Source organism: Bufo bufo, chromosome 2 (assembly GCF_905171765.1).
Source record: "Bufo bufo chromosome 2, aBufBuf1.1, whole genome shotgun sequence".
Classification (NCBI taxonomy): Eukaryota; Metazoa; Chordata; class Amphibia; order Anura; family Bufonidae; genus Bufo; species Bufo bufo.
In genome coordinates, this window is record NC_053390.1 from 256,307,840 (window position 1) to 256,326,737 (window position 18,898).

Sequence of the window (18,898 nt, forward strand, 5' to 3'; positions counted from 1 at the left end):
AAGAGAAGGGAGATGGCACATGTGCACTACGTGCGCCGTCTCCTTATACAGCTGATTGGTGGGGGTGCCGGTTGTTGGACCCACACCGATCCGGAGGATAGGTCATCAATATGGAAAAGCCTGGACATCCCCTTTAAAGGTTAGTAAAAATAATAATAAATTACGGTATAATTGTAATAATAATAAAAATATATATTTTATTTACTGTGCAAGTTTATGTGCCTATGAAATCTACCGTCAGGTCCCAAAACACTATGAACTCTATTTTGCTTCATTTGGAGGCGATAGGATGATGACAGTTGGATCTGTGTCATCAGCACCAAAAATTAACCCTAGGTAGACAATGATAACAGTGCCTATAACGTAATGTATCCATACAAATGACCAATAACCAAGAGAAATCAGGTGAACTTTTCATCTCTTGTGATGGGGGATTTTGAAAAGACATTGGTCATATGGTATGTTTGGCTGTTATATATACGCAGTATATATATTCTCTATACACATCTATATTTGTAATGCTGTCGACCAAAGGTACAGTTTGGCAACAGATTGGTAATTTTTACTGACCGGCTCATTAACTCTCTTCACGAAGATAGCCAAAAAGAAGACAGAGGCGATGGGTGGTCCTAAGTAACTAGTGATAGACTGAATATAATCAAACAGTTGTCCACTTTGTGCAGACTGCAGAATAGGAACCCAGGCAATGCTCACTCCAATCAGGAACAGCATGAAGACCCTACAAGAGATCATAGAGGACAAAATCATTAGTCTCTGCTAATAAATACTGGATTCAAGTTCATCTTGGCTGGGCACATATCTATCAGTTGTTTCTAGCCAGTTGTATTTTGCCGGAAACGGTCGCAACTGATTAATGTGTTGTGCACTTCAGTGCACAGCTCCACCCTCCATAGACTGATAGGGCTGCATGCAGTGTTTTTCTGTTTGGTGTTACTTAAAGGGAACCTGACATCAACTTTATGCTGACCTCACTGAGGGCAGCATAAAATAGTGACAGAAATGCTGGTGTCAGCGGTGTGTCACTCATGAGCTAAAAGTAAGAGGTTGCCGAGAACCAGCATCACAATCACTGGAGACCAGGCCTTATAAAGAGTCACATCTACCTGAGAAGAGTCCTGGTTATTCATAATCTCCTGCACTCCTCGCATCTGCTGATGATTGGCAGTTCTCTTCTAGGGAGAAAACTAGGTAGAAGTCTGTCAGTCATCAGCAGGTGGCAGGGAGAGTAAGAATTCATAAATAACCAGGACTCTTCTCAGGTGGCCGTGACTCTTTTCCAGGCCCAGTCTGCAATGATTGTGATGTTCGTTCTCGGCAACCACTTACTTTTACCTTATAAATGACAGACCCGCTGAAATCAGCTCGCCTGTCTCTACTTTATTCTGCCGTTAGTATGGGCAGCACAAAGTTGATAACAGGTAGGCCACACTTTATAGGTGTTATCCACTCACCAGAAATAGAAGTTTCTATAGGCAGAATAGCAGCAACTCACCTATAGGAGTCAGTTTTAAATATTGCACACAAACACCTCCCTGATCATGTGAAAGATATTATCTGGCACTTGAGTTTCCTCTGCCAAATACATGGGATACTTTCCGGATAGCCTTGTTCCCCTTAGAAAGAAGGATTTGGTTGTTTTTTCAAGAGCAGGCTATCTTACAAAAATAAAGCAGAGCATCTAGCACCTTTTGCTAGATGTCTATGGTTGTACTTACAGCTAAATCCAGCCCTGTATATGTAATTATACAAGGTGGGCCATTTATATGGATACACCTTAATACAATGGGAATGGTTGGTGATATTAACTTCCTGTTTGTGGCACATTAGTATATGTGAGGGGGGAAACTTTTCAAGATGGGTGGTGACCATGGCGGCCATTTTGAAGTCAGCCATTTTGAATCCAACTTTTGTTTTTTCAATAGGAAGAGGGTCATGTGATACATGAAACTTATTGGGAATTTCCCACGAAAAACAATGGTGTGCTTGGTTTTAACGTAACTTTATTCTTTCATGAGTTATTTACAAGTTTCTCTTTGTTTACAGCCATTGACATGTCGCCGAGGTTAACACGTGAGGAGCGGATAGAAATTGTGTTGATGTCTGGTGAACGCAGTAACCGGGTCATTGCAGCAGATTTCAATGCAAGACACCCTACGAGACCACCCATCTCCCATGCTGCAGTTAGTCAACTGCTTGCTAAGTTTCGTGAAACTGGTTCAGTGTTGGATTTGCCAAAATGTGGACGCATGAAATCTGTCTCTAATGAAGAAACATCAGTGACTGTCCTAGCTTCATTCAGCAAGAGCCCACAGCGTAGCACTCGCCGCATGTCACTGGAGAATGGCATTAGTCGAACATCCCTTCGTGGATATTAGCTACTCACAAATGGCACCCTTACAAACTCCAGCTACTGCAGCATCTCAACGAGGATGACCCAGATCGGCGCACTGAATTTGCAGAATGGGCAAAACAAAAATTGGAACAGGACCCTCAGGTTTACGCAGAAGGTTTTGTTCAGTGATGAGGCAAACTTTTATGTGAATGGTGAAGTTAACAAATAAAACCACCGCTATTGGTCTGACACTAACCCACATTGGATAGATCCCTCCAAGACTGTTGGAAGAATAAAATTGATGGTATGGTGTGGTATATGGGGTACAAAGATAGTGGGGCCATTCTTCATCAATGGAAACCTCAAGGCCACTGGATATGCGAAATTGCTACATGATGATGTGTTTCCCTCTTTATGCACTGAAGCTGGCACGTTCCCTGAGTTTTTTCAGCAAGATGGTGCACCACCACATTATGGGTGTCAGGTCCGAGCATTCCTAGATGAACAGTTTTCTGGCAAAAATTGGTCGTCGTGGGCCAGATGAATGGCCCCCAAGGTCTCCCGATCTGACCCCCTTAGACTTATCTTTGGGTTCATCTGAAGGCAATTGTCTATGCTGTGAAGATACGAGATGTGCAGCACCTGAAACTACGGATACTGGAAGCCTGTGCTAGCATTTCTCCTGCGGTGTTGCTATCAGTGTGTGAAGAGTGGGAGAAGAGGGTTGCATTGACAATCAAACACAATGGGCAGCACATTGAACACATTTTCTAAGTGGTCAGAAACTTGTAAATAACTCATGAAAGAATAAAGTTATGTTAAAACCAAGCACACCATTGTTTTTCTTGTGAAATTCCTAATAAGTTTGATGTGTCACATGACCCTCTTCCTATTGAAAAAACAAAAGTTGAATTCAAAATGGCCGACTTAAAAATGGCCGCCATGGTCACCACCCATCTTTAAAAGTTTCCCCCCTCACATATACTAATGTGCCACAAACAGGAAGTTAATATCACCAACCATTCCCATTTTATTAAGGTGTATCCATATAAATGGCCCACCCTGTAGTACTAAGTACAGTGCAGTTTTTTTAATCAGATTGTTTTGTAGTAAACCACTATGTCTCATGTTTAATTTTTCATGTTTTGAGTTGTTTGTCTTGAATGACGTAAATGTTAAATCCATTCTATGAGAAAAGTGTTCGGAAGTCCCGAAGATAAGGTATTATGGAGCCCAGCATTTCCAAGTCACATACAGACCCAAACTAATGTTGTGCGTCCTGTTGTAGCTATCTGGTGTACCATGCAAGTTTGACTGTATTTGTATGGTTTTTAGCATTGTCAGGTGGTTGACATGTAGAACAGTAATAACTTTGCCTCAGTAAACTAAATACTTTGATGGTAAATACTTTTGAAGATTTGGCTTCATATATTTAGCCATTCCACACCAGTATTAGCAAATTGTCCGATGAATGTAGAATGGCCTACTGGAACAGTATATATTGTATGAAATAGGATCGAGCTCTCACATAAGACTGCCTGTGACAAGTGCATTATAACATATTAGAAAGTAATATTGTTATCAAATATCAATTCATTAACAATGGTTAATGGATAACTAGTAGGGCACTTCACAACCATCACAAACAACTCAACAGATGATAACTGCTGGAGAGTCAGTCAAGCATTTAATGGCTACTCAGAAAGCTTTTAGAGTAATAAAACGCCTAAACAAACAAGAATAAGCTACACTGCTACTCAGTCATCCAAGGTAAGGCATCCTAGACATTAGAGAACAGATAGGCGATCCATTATAGCATTGATGCTTACCTGCCTACTATCATCAGCTCCTTCTCTGATGCCCTCTTACGGATCTTGGTGTATATGTCCATAGTAAATAGGGTACTAGCACTGTTAAAGATGGATGTTAAGGAACTCATAAGAGACGCCAACATCACTGACAACATCAAACCTCGAAGTCCTGGGATCAATGAAAGTTTAGTGAGAATAAATCCATAAAGCAATGGTACATCTCAGTAAGTTACTGTCTTCAAGGGACAGTTACCAAGTAGTATAAAGAAAAAGCAGACAATATGGTTGAAAGCCTAGTGAATTGAACTCCACTTTTATACAGTGTAAGGCCTGGCATTATTCTAATATAAAAAGTGTCAGGGATCGCTCTCTCTCAGGCGGTCGTACTCACAGACTTCTTCACAGACACCAGATTTAAGGTCCAAATGGTGCATTTATTTGGCAGTCTTCACACACCAGCACAAACAAAGCAAAAGAAACACCTGCCCGTCTAGGCATTAACTAAACAAATATGACGTGTCTCTCTGACTCACCTATACATCACAGTAGGGTTGTTGCGGGTATCGGAATATCGATACCCAATCAATACTTTTGTCCCGGTATGGATACGATACCGAGATTTGACATTTATCGATACTAGGCTGCCCTACTGCGCGGCCTAGCATCAGAGAACATGGAGCGCGCTGCTGTCACTCTCCCTCCCCCCTGTTCCACTGCTGCCAATGATAGTTAACCTTTAATACAGGAGGCAGGTGCCGTCAGCATAATCACATAGCCGGCTCCCTGCCTCTGACAGGGAGCTGCGATCAGCGGTAGTGGCAGTTAACCCCCCAGGTGCGGCACCTGAGGGGTTAACTGTCGCTGATCTGCTGCCGGCACCCGCCTCCTGTATTAAAGGTTAATTATCATTGGTGATGCAGTGTGCCCGCCCCCCCCAGTATTAAAATCATTGGTGGTGCAGTGTCCCCCCCAGTATTAAAAACATTGGTGGCGCAGTGATCCCCCCCCCTCAACCCCCCTAGTATTAAAATCATTGGTGGCATGGGTGCTAAGATGACAGTCTATTCACTGTATTATTTTCCCTTATAACATGGTTATAAGGGAAAATAATAGCATTCTTTAATACAGAATGCGTAGTAGAAGGTCAATTGAGGGTTAAAAATAAAAAATAATTAACTCACCTTCTCCTCTTGATCGCGTAGCTGCCGGTCTCTTCTTACTTCTTTAATCATGAGCTGCCTACTAAAGGACCTGTGGTGACGTCACATCACATGGTCCAATCACATGGTCCATCACCGTGGTTAGAGCAGGCTTCACCTGGGGATCCCTTCATGCTAGGGAAAACCTGCCCCGGACTGGGGGGGGGGGGGGGGGTGGATTGGGAGGTCCCACTGCCAAAACCTACCATCCCAATCCAAGCAAAATCCAGCCCTGAATAAATAAAGAAAATAGCTCCAGCAACTATATTTACTGAAGCAAGAGTCATTCTGGATTTCACCCACCTCAGCCAGTTGAGGAACCTGGGAGAGATATAACCCCCTTCCGGGACTTTCCCATGCATTTTACAGTTCACATCGCCACGAAAGAAACATGTTTTGAGGCTCTTTTGCAGTGGGCAGTGTATTACATATAAGGCTACTTTCACACTCGCGTTTGGTGTTGATCCGTCATGGATCTGCACAAACGCATCCGTTCAGATAATGCAACCGCATGCATCCGTTCAGAACGGATCCGTTTGTATTATCTTTAACATAGCCAAGACGGATCCGTCTTGAACACCATTGAAAGACAATGGGGTACGGATCCGTTTTCTATTGTGCCATATTGTGTCAGTGAAATTTACTTACATTGTGTGGCAGGCATTTGGCTCAGTTTCGTCAGACGGACACCAAAACGCTGCAAGCAGCGTTTTGGTGTCCGCCTCCAAAGCGGAATGGAGACTGATCGGAGGCAAACTGATGCATTCTGAGCGGATCCTTTTCCATTCAGAATGCATTAGGGCAAAACTGATCCGTTTTGGACCGCTTGTGAGAGCCCTGAACGGATCTCACAAACCAAAACGCCAGTGTGAAAGTAGCCTAACAAGTGCTATATATTTTCTGTAATAACAGTCAAGTTCTGAAGGCACCTTACCATCTGGCATCAAATCAATCACCATTTTTGGATAAGCGATATTAGTACAACCAACTTCTGTGTCGCAATAGTATTTACATTTAGAAGGTACCACACAAGCAACTTCATCTACAAAAAAGAAACCAAAGACATCAGAAATGACTGACAGTTTGACAATAAAAGTAGAATTTTTTTGCAAAGCTCTTGGGTAATTACTTGTGTACAAAATGCGGCTGATCATTCCCGGAAACACCATCAGAAACATGGGCAGCAATTTAAGATATCCACACAGGATACAGCCAGCCTTCACATGGGACATGTTCTTGGCAGAGAGACATCGTTGAACAATTACCTAGCACCAGAAAGCAAATAAAATCAAATCTTCTATTATCTGTATTGTTGTATAATAATTTAATCTAGGCTCTATGTTACCTGATCAGTGCACCAGTACCAAAGAGCCAGGATGGTGAGACCAAAGATAAGGCCAGGCCATGGCATATCTCCGGTTATGGGATCTCGGAAAATGTGGAATGCATCCTCTCGTGGAGTATAGCATTTTGGATTAATCAAAGTGCCATTATCATCTATTTCGGTAGGAATAGCCATCTTATATTTTTCCATAAATGCTTCATATCCGCCAACTTTATTGAAAGCTAAAAGAGATTTTAGAAGGTTTAACCTGCTGTTTGACCTGCCGTCAAGGCAAATCTAATGAGGCTGATGAAAAAAAAGACAAAACATTAACATAACAAGTAGTTTTACATGTTAAATAAGGTGATTTTTGACTTACCAAAGCCCATGAGTATAAATGATCCCACCAGCATGATGATGGTTTGTAGAGTATCTGTGTAAATGACAGCAGCCAGACCACCTAAACAACAGACAGAACCAGTCAGCAAGTGAACAATCTCGAGCAGCTTATAGAGGAATAGAAGTTGGAACCAGGGTAGACAGAATAAACTTCCCCCTTCTTCCAGATAGCACGCCAATAGAGAAGACAGGTCTATGACCATGATCAAGCAGACTGCCGGCAAGTACAAGTGCTTAGGCGACTGTGTGCAATACTGTGTGCCAGCCTTACCACTGCTACCTTAACGAGACTCCAGCCAGAGTGTCAATATTACCTAGAGGAGTTGGGTACACCATAAATCACGGATAATAAGCTGTTGTCACTTTAAGCGATAGCATATATCCTTGTTGCAAGTTCCAAGTGGGTCCAACTGCATTCCTTATAACTTATACCATGCAGCCGTGCATACCATTCAACGGCCAAATAATCCCTTCTGGAAGGACCTTACAAATTTCCTACAACAGAGGTTCCCAACCTTTGGTCATTACAAGTTATTTTCAGAATAAGAGCTGCAGGTGAAACACTGAATATTAAAAGTCTCCTGTAGTTTCATTAGTTAGATGCAAGTCTCTAAAAGGGAAATCATTTATTTTTTTAACCCCTTGAAGAATAACTAAACCTTTGTTGAAAAAATCATGGTGCAGAAACGCTGCTAAGAGTGCTCTGACTTTTGGTTTTTATCGACTGTGTTTGGCTTTTCAAATATATGGAGCATGGATCCCATAAATTATGGCTCTATACTCTACACGCTCAAAAAGCTGAGCAGAGCCAATGAGTGCCAAAGGGGCACAGTGATCCAAGCAGCACTTCTGCCGTTCATTTTTTTCAACAAAGATTTAGTTACCCTTAAAGGGGCTGTCTCATCATGGACAATGGGGGCATATTGCTAGGATAAGCCCCCATTGTCTTATAGGTGCGGGTCCCACCTATATTGAGAACGGAGCACCGCAAGTGAAGGAGGGCGCACTGGGCATGCGCAGCCACCCTCCATTCATTTTCTATGGGGCCAGTGAAAATAGCCGAGCACTGGCTCGGTTATTTTCGTCTGCCCCATAGAAATGAATGGGAGCAGGGGGCCGCGCATGAGCGGTACGCTCCCATTCACATCTTGGTGGTGGCCGACCGGAGTCCTCCAGCCACTACCTTGCGGGGCTCCGTTCCCAATATAGGTACAGGTCCCAGCGGTGGGACCCGCACCTATAAGACAATGGCGGCATATCTTAGCGATATGCCCCACATTGTCTATGATGAGACAACCCCTTTAAGCCAATATTCTTATTTTTTTCATCGGTGCCTTCAAAGAGAGTTCCATATAATGTATTGAGAAACTCTTAAACTCTCTTGTTATTATTGCTTATACAGGGCACATCATCAAGATGAGCTACATTAAGTATGCTTTAACCCAAAACAGTGGTAGACCACCAAGATAACCCAAAACAGTGGTAGACCACCAAAAAGTCCTCGAATCCAAAGTCAGTAACAAAAAGGTCGTTTTGCCTGTAGCATCTGTGTGTCAAGGCCTCTTTATTATGCCTGACATCGGATCTAGTGGAAAATCTTCTAGTGGGACAATCTATACCTTGTGCATATATAAAAAAATCTGCAAAAATCAGACAATTACTGCATTTTTATTAAAAGAAAATTCTGCACATGGCGTAAGACATTTGTGTGCAAATCACTAAGCATGCCAGACACACTCTCTTTCTTACACTCTCTGGCATACATCTACATAAACTTCTACATCTTTTGCATAAGAAGTCCATGTCGTAGAATTTTTTTTCCAGCGGAATACACAGAATGCATTTTGTTCATAAATCTGCAGTATTTTCACTCATCTCTATCCCTGCCACCAACCTAAGTTCACTGCCATGGTAGTTGGTAAAAATCATAGTACACATAAAATCCTTGAATAAATATTTGGTGTCTGTTTGGCACCTACCTGTAACAGTGTACAAAGCTGTGATCAACAGCAGCATCACAATGGCTATATAGATATTGATTCTCATAGCTTGTTGGATGAAAATGGCTCCTGAGAACATGTCTGCCTAATAGAAAAAAAAAAAGTTGCCGTAGAGGACACCAGAGTTTTTAATTAGAAACTGCAAGTATTTTGTCAGTGTGAGGATATAATTATAATGTATGATATTCTGATCTATCCTGGTTGTAGAGTGATGTATGTGAAAGAAACAATCTCCTTTCTAGTCCAGTCCTGTCTTACATATTTGTCAAAAAGAAAGGTTTGAAATGCAAATATATGGTGTTATTGGACCAAGAAAAGTGTCCCTCAGGTTACTCATCATAATTTGACTTTATAAACCCTTTTGGGGTATTAACATACATACATCTTTCTCTCATCTCCACGTTCTCTCTGTTTCTTCTTTTTTTTTTTTGGACCTCTGCTATGCCAAGTGATATGGCTGCCGGACCAGAAGCACAGAAGGTAAAGTGAAGAATGGACATGTTCTTCACAAACACCATGAAAACGCTGAAGAAGCTAGGATTTTCAAAGAGCGGACAGTGAGAAGATGACTATGTCATCTTGCTGATTCTTGCTGCCCACTCTGCAGCACAAAGTAATGGGGCAAAGGTGGCAGATGGGATAAGGAAGAAAAAAGTAGACTATTACGAGGCCAAGACAAGCAAAAATAAATAAAATTAAGGGAATGGATGTAGCTGTACATCCTTCGCTTCTATCCATTTTGAAACCTGATCCTGGAGGATATCTTTAATTTATTTTTAAGAAAAAAGTTATAACTCATATCAGTGTAAAAGTAAAGAAGTTATTGCAGTGTTCCCAGTCTGAAATGTGGGAAGAAAGGGATGCAAATGAGCTCTTAACAAGCTCTGCCTCTGATGCCACCAGATGTAAGGCAGCTATCCTATAAGTGAGTGTTCCACCCTTTAAATAGACCTTGAGACATGACTCCGATATTAAGTAGGCCAGCACCTCATCTGCAGACAGCTGTTTCGGGGTGATTGCCCTTCATCAGTGCAGAGTACTGGCTAAGGCTACTTTCACACTAGCCTTCCGGGCTCCGCTTGTGAGCTCCGTTTGAAGGCTCTCACAAGCGGCCCCGAACGGATCCGTACTGCCCCAATGCATTCTGAGTGGATGCGGATCCGCTCAGAATGCATCAGTTTGGCACCGTTTGGCCTGCACTCCGCTCAGCAGGCGGACACCCGAACGCAGCTTGCAGCGTTTTCGTGTCCGCCTGGCCGTGCAGAGCCAAACGGATCCGTCCAGACTTACAATGCAAGTCAATGGGGACGGATCCGTTTGACGTTGACACAATATGGTGCAATTTCAAACTGATCCGTCCCCCAATGACTTTCAATGTAAAGTCAGGAATCTCTATACCATCAGATCGGAGTTTTTCCAATCCGATGGTATATTTTAACTTGAAGCGTCCCCATCACCATGGGAACGCCTCTATGTTAGAATATACCATCGGATTTGAGTTACATCGTGAAACTCAGATCCGACAGTATATTCTAACACAGAGGCGTTCCCATGGTGATGGGGACGCTTCAAGTTAGAATATACTGAGAACTGTGTACATGACTGCCCCCAGATGCTGCCAGGCAGCAGGGGGCAGACCCCCCCCTCCTGTATTTAACTTATTGGTGGCCAGTGCGCCCCCCCCTCCCCAGTATTAATTGTAACCAGTGCGGCCCCCCTCCCTCTATATTCATCGGTGGCCAGTGCGGATTCCCAGTATTAAATATGACCAGTGCGGCCTCCCCCTCCCTCCCTCCCCAGTATTAAATATGACAAGTGCGGCCTCTCCCTCCCCAGTATTAAATATGACCAGTGCGGCCTCCGCCTCCCTCTATATTCATTGCGGCCAGTGCGGATTCCAAGTATTGTGACCAGTGCGGCCTCCCCTCTCCCCCCCCCCCCCCTAATTAAAATCACCCCCCCCCCTCCCCCATCATTGGTGGCAGCGGAGAGTACCGATCGGAGTCCCAGTTTCGCTGAGGCTCCGATCGGTTACCATGGCAGCCAAGACGCTATTGCAGTCTTGGCTGCCATGGTTACTTAGCAATAAATACAAGCATTATACTTACCTGAAGAGCTGCGATGTCTGTGTCCGGCCGGGAGCTCCTCCTACTGGTAAGTGACAGGTCTGTGCTATAGGCAATGCGCTGCACAGACCTTTCACTTACCAGTAGGAGGAGCTCCCGGCCGGTCACAGACATCGCAGCTCTTCAGGTAAGTATAATGCTTCTATTTATTGCTAAGTAACCATGGCAGCCAAGACTGCAATAGCGTCTTGGCTGCCATGGTAACCGATCGGAGCCCCAGCTATTAAACTGGGACTCCGATCGGTACTCTCCGCTGCCACCAATGATGGGGGGGGGTGATTTTAATTAGGGGAGGGGGGGAGAGGGGAGGCCGCACTGGTCACAATACTTGGAATCCGCACTGGCCGCAATGAATATAGAGGGAGGGGGAGGCCGCACTGGTCATATTTAATACTGGGAATCCGCACTGGCCACCGATGAATATAGAGGGAGGGGGGCCGCACTGGTTACAATTAATACTGGGGAGGGAGGGGGGGCCGCACTGGCCACCAATAAGTTAAATACAGGAGGGGGTGGGGGGCAGTCATGTACACAGTTCTCAGTATATTCTAACTAGAAGCGTCCCCATCACCATGGGAACACTTCTGTGTTTAGAATATACTGTAGGATCTGAGTTTTCCGAAGTGAAAAATCAGATCTGAAATAAACAGTTATGCAGACGGATCCGTTCTGAACGGATGCAAGCGTTTGCATTATAGGAGCGCATCCGTCTGTGCAGACACCAGACGGATACGCTCCTAACGCAAGTGTGAAAGTAGCCTTAAGTGGGTGAGAGGGTGAATCAGGATTTGGGGGGTACTATCTCTCCTTGTGGAGAGAGCGCCTTAGTTGGTGTGAGGAGACTTGTAGGCCATACATGCTCCTCTGAAATGTGGGAAGAAAGGGAAGAAAATGAACTGTTAGCAAGCTCTGCCTCTAATGCCACCAGATGTATGGCAGCTATCCCATAAGTCAATGTTCAACCCTTTAAATAATAAAAAGGGTCGGGTCGAACATTGACTTATCACCGTTTCTTAGGTCCTGAATACAAGAAGTCTATCTGAAAGGAGATGGACGTGTACTTTAAAATTACAATTCAAAATTCATTCATTAAGAAAGTGACTGTATTTTGTGGGGGGGGGGGGAATGATTGTGAAAAGTGCTGTCAAGCAGAATTATGACTGCTCACTAAAGTCTACATTCTCCACAGATAGTTTCCTACTTCAAAGGGCTTTTGGGATTTTTATATTGATGCTCTATCCTGAAGATAAGTCATCAATATCAGATCTGTGGGGGTCCGACAAACCACCCCCCACTGCCTCCTTTCCCCCCGCCACTCAGGTGTTCAGGAATAGCTCCAGCGCCTAAAAAAGGCAGAGGGACCACAGAGCTCTGTCCATCGTGTAGTGGACAGAGCTAGTTACTGCAGCACTACTCGCTTAGAAGTGAATGAGGGCGCTGCAGTAACAGCTCCATCCACTGGACAGTGGATATAGCTGTGTAGTTCCACTGCCTATTTTCAGGACTGGAGCTACTCCCAAACAGCTGATTGGGGGGGGGGGGTGCAGGGTGTTGAACCCCCATTGATGTGATATTGATTACATATCTTGTGGATAGTGTCACGGTTACTCCCAGGCTAGGTGTTAGAAGGTCAGAGAGGCTGTCTGCATGTGATGTCATCTGACAGCCTCTTTTAATTTCACTTTGTTGTTGATGGTAATGACCACACCTCTAGTCAGGTGCAGCATAGTGGTCATTACTATTTAAGTCAGGCAACTCCCTTCAATCCTTGCTGTGTATAGCTTCATTTGCAAGTGGAAGAGCTGGTGTGTGTTTTCCCCTCTGGTGTTCCTGCTCTTTCTTCTACTTCAGGAGTTAAGTGTCTCATTCCTTTGTATTTGTTATGTGTTGTTTCCCCTGCCTTCTGGTATCTGGTCTGAGTCAAAACCCCTGTTCCTTCTGCTTAAGGAACGGGTCGTCTTTGGGCCCAATCACTACCTTAGGGCTTTACAGGGTAAGTCAGGCTTTAGGTTCCAGTGAATGAACGGTCCTACCACTGAGGTCCGTTCATTCGGTTAGCAGCCAGGGCTAGGGTTAGGATTCATTAGGTGGTGACCTTTTCCTCTCCCTAGCTCCTAGGCCAGATACCCCCCCCCCCTCTTGTGTTTGGTGTGGTGTTCCCTCCCACACCTCGTCGTGACAGTTAGACCATCAAAATAAAAATCCTAGAAAGCCCTTTTAACACATTCCTCAAAATTACATTCTTTGAATATAGGTGCACACAGCAAGGAACACACTGGAATATTCAGCTATTTCAACCAGTGTGCAAATAACTGTGAACATCGTGGCTTACAAATGCAGAAATTTCCCCATGAAATCAGTGTAAATATGATGAAAACTGGTAGAGTTGCTAATTTGAAAATGACTGTACAAATGTACTGGGTATAAAGGAAAGGAACTCACAGAGATCTTGGTGAACACATAAAGAAGTAGGGAAAGAACAGAGAGGTAAACTCGAATCCGATCTCCTCCAAAACGTTTTCGTAGGTACTCTGGCATAGTCACTACCTAGGGAAAAAAATAGAGATTCAAAATAATGCCACCTTACTGATACCAGTCTGTAGCTGACAGCATGTAAAGAGGACCTTCCATCTCTCCAGACATGTTTGCTTCAGTAACTAATTGTACTCCTCATAATAAAACAATTAATGAGCATTTTTTCTTAAAAGTCTGCGTTGTGTCATTCCTCTTATTCCTACTACAAATGTATGAATAGATAGACAATGGGTGTTACTAGCTGAGAGTGTGCCCTGACACAGTCCAGCCAGTTCTGACAATGCCAGACTTTGTAAGGATACACACCATTTTGACAAGGGGAACAGTAACACCCATTTGTCACTTAATTAATTCATACATTTCAATTAGGAATAACAGAACGCAAATCTATAAAACATGATCCCCATTAAATGTATATCATGGAGAATACAAGTATTTCCTAGACAAGACAGATGAGTTGACAGGCCCTCTTTAGCGCCTTTAGATTTTTCATCAGCTGATCATGAATTTACATCAGTCATTTATTACTTCTGAGTGTCAGAACATAAAACACCATATAAAGCTGAAGACATCTGCTATCCCCATAAAACATCAATGGTGTAAGAAAGAGTTTAACTCAATAAATATTATTTGAAACAATATTTGTGAATCTGCTTACCTTTGACTAGAAATGGGAAAAGTGGATTCTAATAAACACTTTTCATTTTGGAAGACTGCCCGGTAACATTACTCACCCCAGCTTTCACGTAGATTGGTACAAAGATCCATCCAAGAAGGACCACAATGATCAATGCCTAAAAAAGTCACAAAAGCTCTATAAGTGTCAGAAAATTGTGCCCCAACATAGTTTGCATACTGAAAGTTTTTTTAAACTTACAATGCGTTAGTCAAATGCATTGACTTCAGCAGTCAAGGGATTAAAGACTTAGAATGTCTATGGTTCTTTACAGCATACAAGGACCGAACTCCGGTAAGTTCCGCAGCCTTTAACTAGGCCAAGTGTAGTCCCTTTCATCAGTCACATGGCCTGAGCTACAATACTAAGCACAGTCACTATGCAATGGACAGCCCTGTGCTTGGTGAGCTGCCTCTTCAAATAGCTGATCAAATATTGATGACCTTTTTAAATAATTATTTATTTATAACAGGCAGAAAAACAAGGCAGGGTACATATAAAGGGAATTAATTTAAACCTTGGTATAACCCCCAATGATAACGAGAGGTTATGTAATATGTTACATTCCATCATTTAACTGGATGTCCCATGAAAAATATCCTAAATTTTTTCAATCAGAACCTGGATCTGAATACTGTTATAATTGAATGTAATTAAAAATTTAGTATAACCACTAAGTTATTCAATAAAATAGATCTCTATAGCGCCACCTGCTGTTTGTTCTTCTCCTTATTTCTTGGTTCACCTCATATGGTCAAATGTGCTCAGTTCCATCCTTCAACTGCCACCAGTCATATCTACCATTAGAAGTTGTGACTGTTACAGGAAGAGAGCTACAGCAGAAAGGACACACCCCCTGGGCTGTAATAGGGAGGTAGCTACAGCAGAAAGGACATGCTATCTGAGAAAGGACACACCTCTGAGCTTCCAACCTGAAATAAATCTAGTAAAACAATTGGAGCAATGAATGGGGAGATCTCTGGATTCATGTGAGGTACAGGGCTGGTTCTAGCTTTGTTAGAAAGAGATTGTCATAAACTATACTGATGTGGCCATCATTAATACCAAGGCAAAATCTGCTTTCATCACTGAACGCTATGGCTTGTCATTGATGGCCACATCAGAGTTCACAGGGGGCTGGAGAATACCTACTGCCATCATGCATGATGCAGAAACATACAGGACCAACACCAGGTTTCATGGCCATCTGGGATTTGTGGAGGGAAAATTGACCATCCTTTGGTATGTCCAGGACATTGTGGAACCAGCCCTACTGTCTTTTTTGACTCAGGAGATGTGATGACAACAAGATAACGCCCATCAGCTTGATCGGCAGATCTTTCCCCCATCAAGAATTTCTGGGACTGGGTGGGGTGATGGATCGTCCATGCACAGCAGCCAACAACCACCTTGGCTGAACTATAGGTCCGAACTGAAAGAGCTTGGAATGACATACCACAGGAGGATATCCAGCATCTGTATGACCGTTACTATGCCAGAGTGGCAGCCTGTAACGCAGCAAGGGGAGATGCCAGATAGTATTAATGTGACCCTGGCTCAACTTATATTCTGCTGCAGAACCCAAAATAAAGGGTGCATCACCTTGACTGTGTGATCATTGACCAAGCACCACTAGCAGTTTATACTTTGTCAGTCTCACATCAATCACATTAAGTTTTCCAGGTGTTTTTTCATTTTCCGGTATTTATATGATGCCTGATTTTCATTTTTTGTATTAATTGAATAACCCCTTTAAGGTAAGTGGGATGTAAGAACTGGCCAGTGTCAGCTACATGGAGTAACCGACTGCTTGCTCCTTGCCTTATTTTTATACTGTTTCTGTATGGCAGCACACAAATAAGCCATAGTTATATACACCTACAATCAGATTAAAACCTAAATAATTAATCACCCAGGGTGAACAAATAATGATCAAAACACCTATAACGCACCTGATGTATGAATGTATAATACAAAGACACAAATATAATAGAATCTTTATTAATTATGTGCAGTATCCAGACATTAATGGAAAAAATTAAAAGGAATAAGTGCTGAGTACTGAAACCCAGAATCAATAAACAATAATTAATCCACATGCTGTATATACATATTGATTAGAGATGAGCTAATCTAAGTTGACGAAGTGGAATTTGATCAGAATTTCAGGAAAACTTAGATTCGCACTGAATACGAATTTCCTGACACTTTGTGGTAACGAATTGCATTTTTTCCTAAAATGGCTGCTGCACATGTTAGAACATGGAGCAAAGAACTTTGGGAACGAGGGATCACCCACAATGCCATGCATGCAGCCAATCAGCAGCCAGCCCCTGTGATGTCACAGCCCTATATACTGTATAGCCTCAGCCATCTTGGATTCAGCCATTTTCCAGTGTACTTAGTGCAGGGAGAGACGTTAGCAGGTGCTAGGGAAAGTGCTAGGAAAGACCTGAAAACTTATTTTGCAGAATAGAAGTTCAGGGAAAGATCATTAGAAGTGTAGGGAAAGGATAGGGAGGAATTATTCCACACTATAAAAGGAGAACAGGGTCCAATAGGGGAGTGTACAGCCTGGGTAATAGGAACAATCCTTTACACCTTGCTGCACTGACTGGGGATCCAAATTGCCATTATACTGCTGCTTTTAGGTTTGCAATAGATGATACCTCTGTAATTCCAGTAAACCTTGCTTGTTATTGGGGTGCAAGTGCTATGTGTTACAGCCATTAACAGGGTGTATTACTAGGAAATATTTCTACGTCTTATTAGCAGTTATATGTTCCAAAGCCTTTTTGGCGTGTATTAGTGGAAAAAAATAAGGGCTTATTAGCCGTTGTGTGGTGAAGTGAGAAAATTACAGCCTTTTTTGGCGTGTATTAGTGGGAAACCAAAAGTATTATTTGCCGTTCAGTGGTGCAGTTATATGTTCTAAAGCATTTTTTGTGGTGTATAAGTGGAAAAAATTAAGGGCTTATTTGCCATTCAGCGGTTCATTTATATATTCTAAAGCCTTTTTTGGCGTGTATAAGTGGAAAAAAATAAAGGCTGATTTGCTGTTCAGTGGTGCAGTTATATGTTCTAAAGCCTTTTTTGGGGTGTATTAGCGGAAAAAAATGGCTTATTAGCTGTTGTGTGGTGAAGTGAGAAAATTACAGCCTTTTTTGGCATCTATTAGTGGAAAACAAAAAGTATTATTTGCCGTTCAGCAGTGCAGTTATATGTTCTAAAGCAGGGATGCTCAACCTGCAGCCCTCCAGCTGTTGCAAAACTACTACTTCCAGCATGCCCTAATAGCTGTAGGCTGTCCAGGCATGCTGGGAGTTGCAGTTTTGCAACAGCTGGAGGGCCGCAGGTTGAGCATCCCTGTTCTAAAGCCTTTTTTAGCGTATATAAGTGGGAAAAAAAATAAGGGCTTATTTGCTGTTCAGTGGTGCAGTTATATGTTCTAAAGCCTTTTTTGGCTTGTATAAGTGGAAAAAATTGTCACGAACCAGCGAGTGTGAACCCACTGTGCCACATGTCCTACCTCCTCTAAGGGCGTTGTCTAAGTGAACCCCTCGATCTTCACAGTACCTGATGGTGGGGATAGACTTTCCTGCAGGGAACACTAGGTCGCTTCCTCTTGAGGAGGATAGGCACACGAGGCAGCTGGTCCAGGTGGACCAGGAGGTACCTGAGAAAGGTACCAGAGGTACAGGCGTTGTCAGCAGGCTGAGTCGTAACAAGAAGTAACAGTGAAGGACCGAAGGATGAGGCAGAGTCAAAGTCAGTCAGGGCAGGCAGCACAGGTACAGATTCGGCAATCCGGATCGGCAACAGGAGAGTCAACGCAAGCAGGCAGGGATCAGACAGGTAGCAGAGTCCAGGAATACAAGTACGAGTCAGGAGCACCAGCAGATATCAGGAACCTTAGCAGGACAGAAGGACCTTGACAGTGAGGCATCTGGGAAGGGGGCTGAGCCACTTATATATTTGCAGGAGGACAAGGATTGGTTGGAGAGTTCACATGATCCAACTCATAAAACACAGGAAGTGAAGCACGCCGACCCTTAAGGAAATGCTGCAGGAAACAAGCAGCAAGCATGCTGTGGCCAGGGCTGAAAGAAAACACTGGCAGCAGATCACCTCTGAACATGGCGCCCGGGACCGCGACGGTAAGCAGGGGAACAGCGGTGCACAGCAGCCGCTGTTACAGTAACCCCCCCTTACGCCTCCTCTTCTTGAGTCCTCGACGAGACAGAAACCTTTTTATCAAGTTCAGAGCATGAATGTTCTCTTCTGGTTCCCAAGACCTCTTCTCAGGACCAAAGCCCTTCCAGTCCACAAGATAGCAGGTCTTCTTGCCACGCTTCTTGATGTCCAGAATGTCTTTGACCTCAAATATCCTGTCAGAATCTTCAGATACAGGAGTTGGAGTAGAAGGAGTCGTCGAGAAGCAATTAAGAACTACTGAGTTTAGTAAGGACACGTGG

At 43.3% G+C, this 18,898-nt stretch overlaps 1 protein-coding gene across 2 annotated transcripts in view; it reads right to left on the bottom strand.

The window, feature by feature from the left end:
* Window positions 1-18,898, bottom strand: part of SLC5A1 (solute carrier family 5 member 1) — a 77,057-nt gene that overhangs the window by 10,722 nt on the left and 47,437 nt on the right. The window contains exons 4-12 of one of the 2 annotated variants that reach the window (XM_040416433.1): window positions 14,482-14,541; window positions 13,655-13,759; window positions 9,066-9,171; window positions 7,067-7,147; window positions 6,709-6,929; window positions 6,493-6,628; window positions 6,298-6,405; window positions 4,183-4,333; window positions 571-739 (exon numbers count right to left, since the gene is read on the bottom strand). In XM_040416433.1, the coding sequence (XP_040272367.1) occupies window positions 571-739; window positions 4,183-4,333; window positions 6,298-6,405; window positions 6,493-6,628; window positions 6,709-6,929; window positions 7,067-7,147; window positions 9,066-9,171; window positions 13,655-13,759; window positions 14,482-14,541 (1,137 nt within the window). Of the gene's footprint in view, window positions 1-570; window positions 740-4,182; window positions 4,334-6,297; window positions 6,629-6,708; window positions 6,930-7,066; window positions 7,148-9,065; window positions 9,172-13,654; window positions 13,760-14,481; window positions 14,542-18,898 lie in introns of both variants that reach the window. The other variant, XM_040416432.1, reaches the window with a different exon arrangement.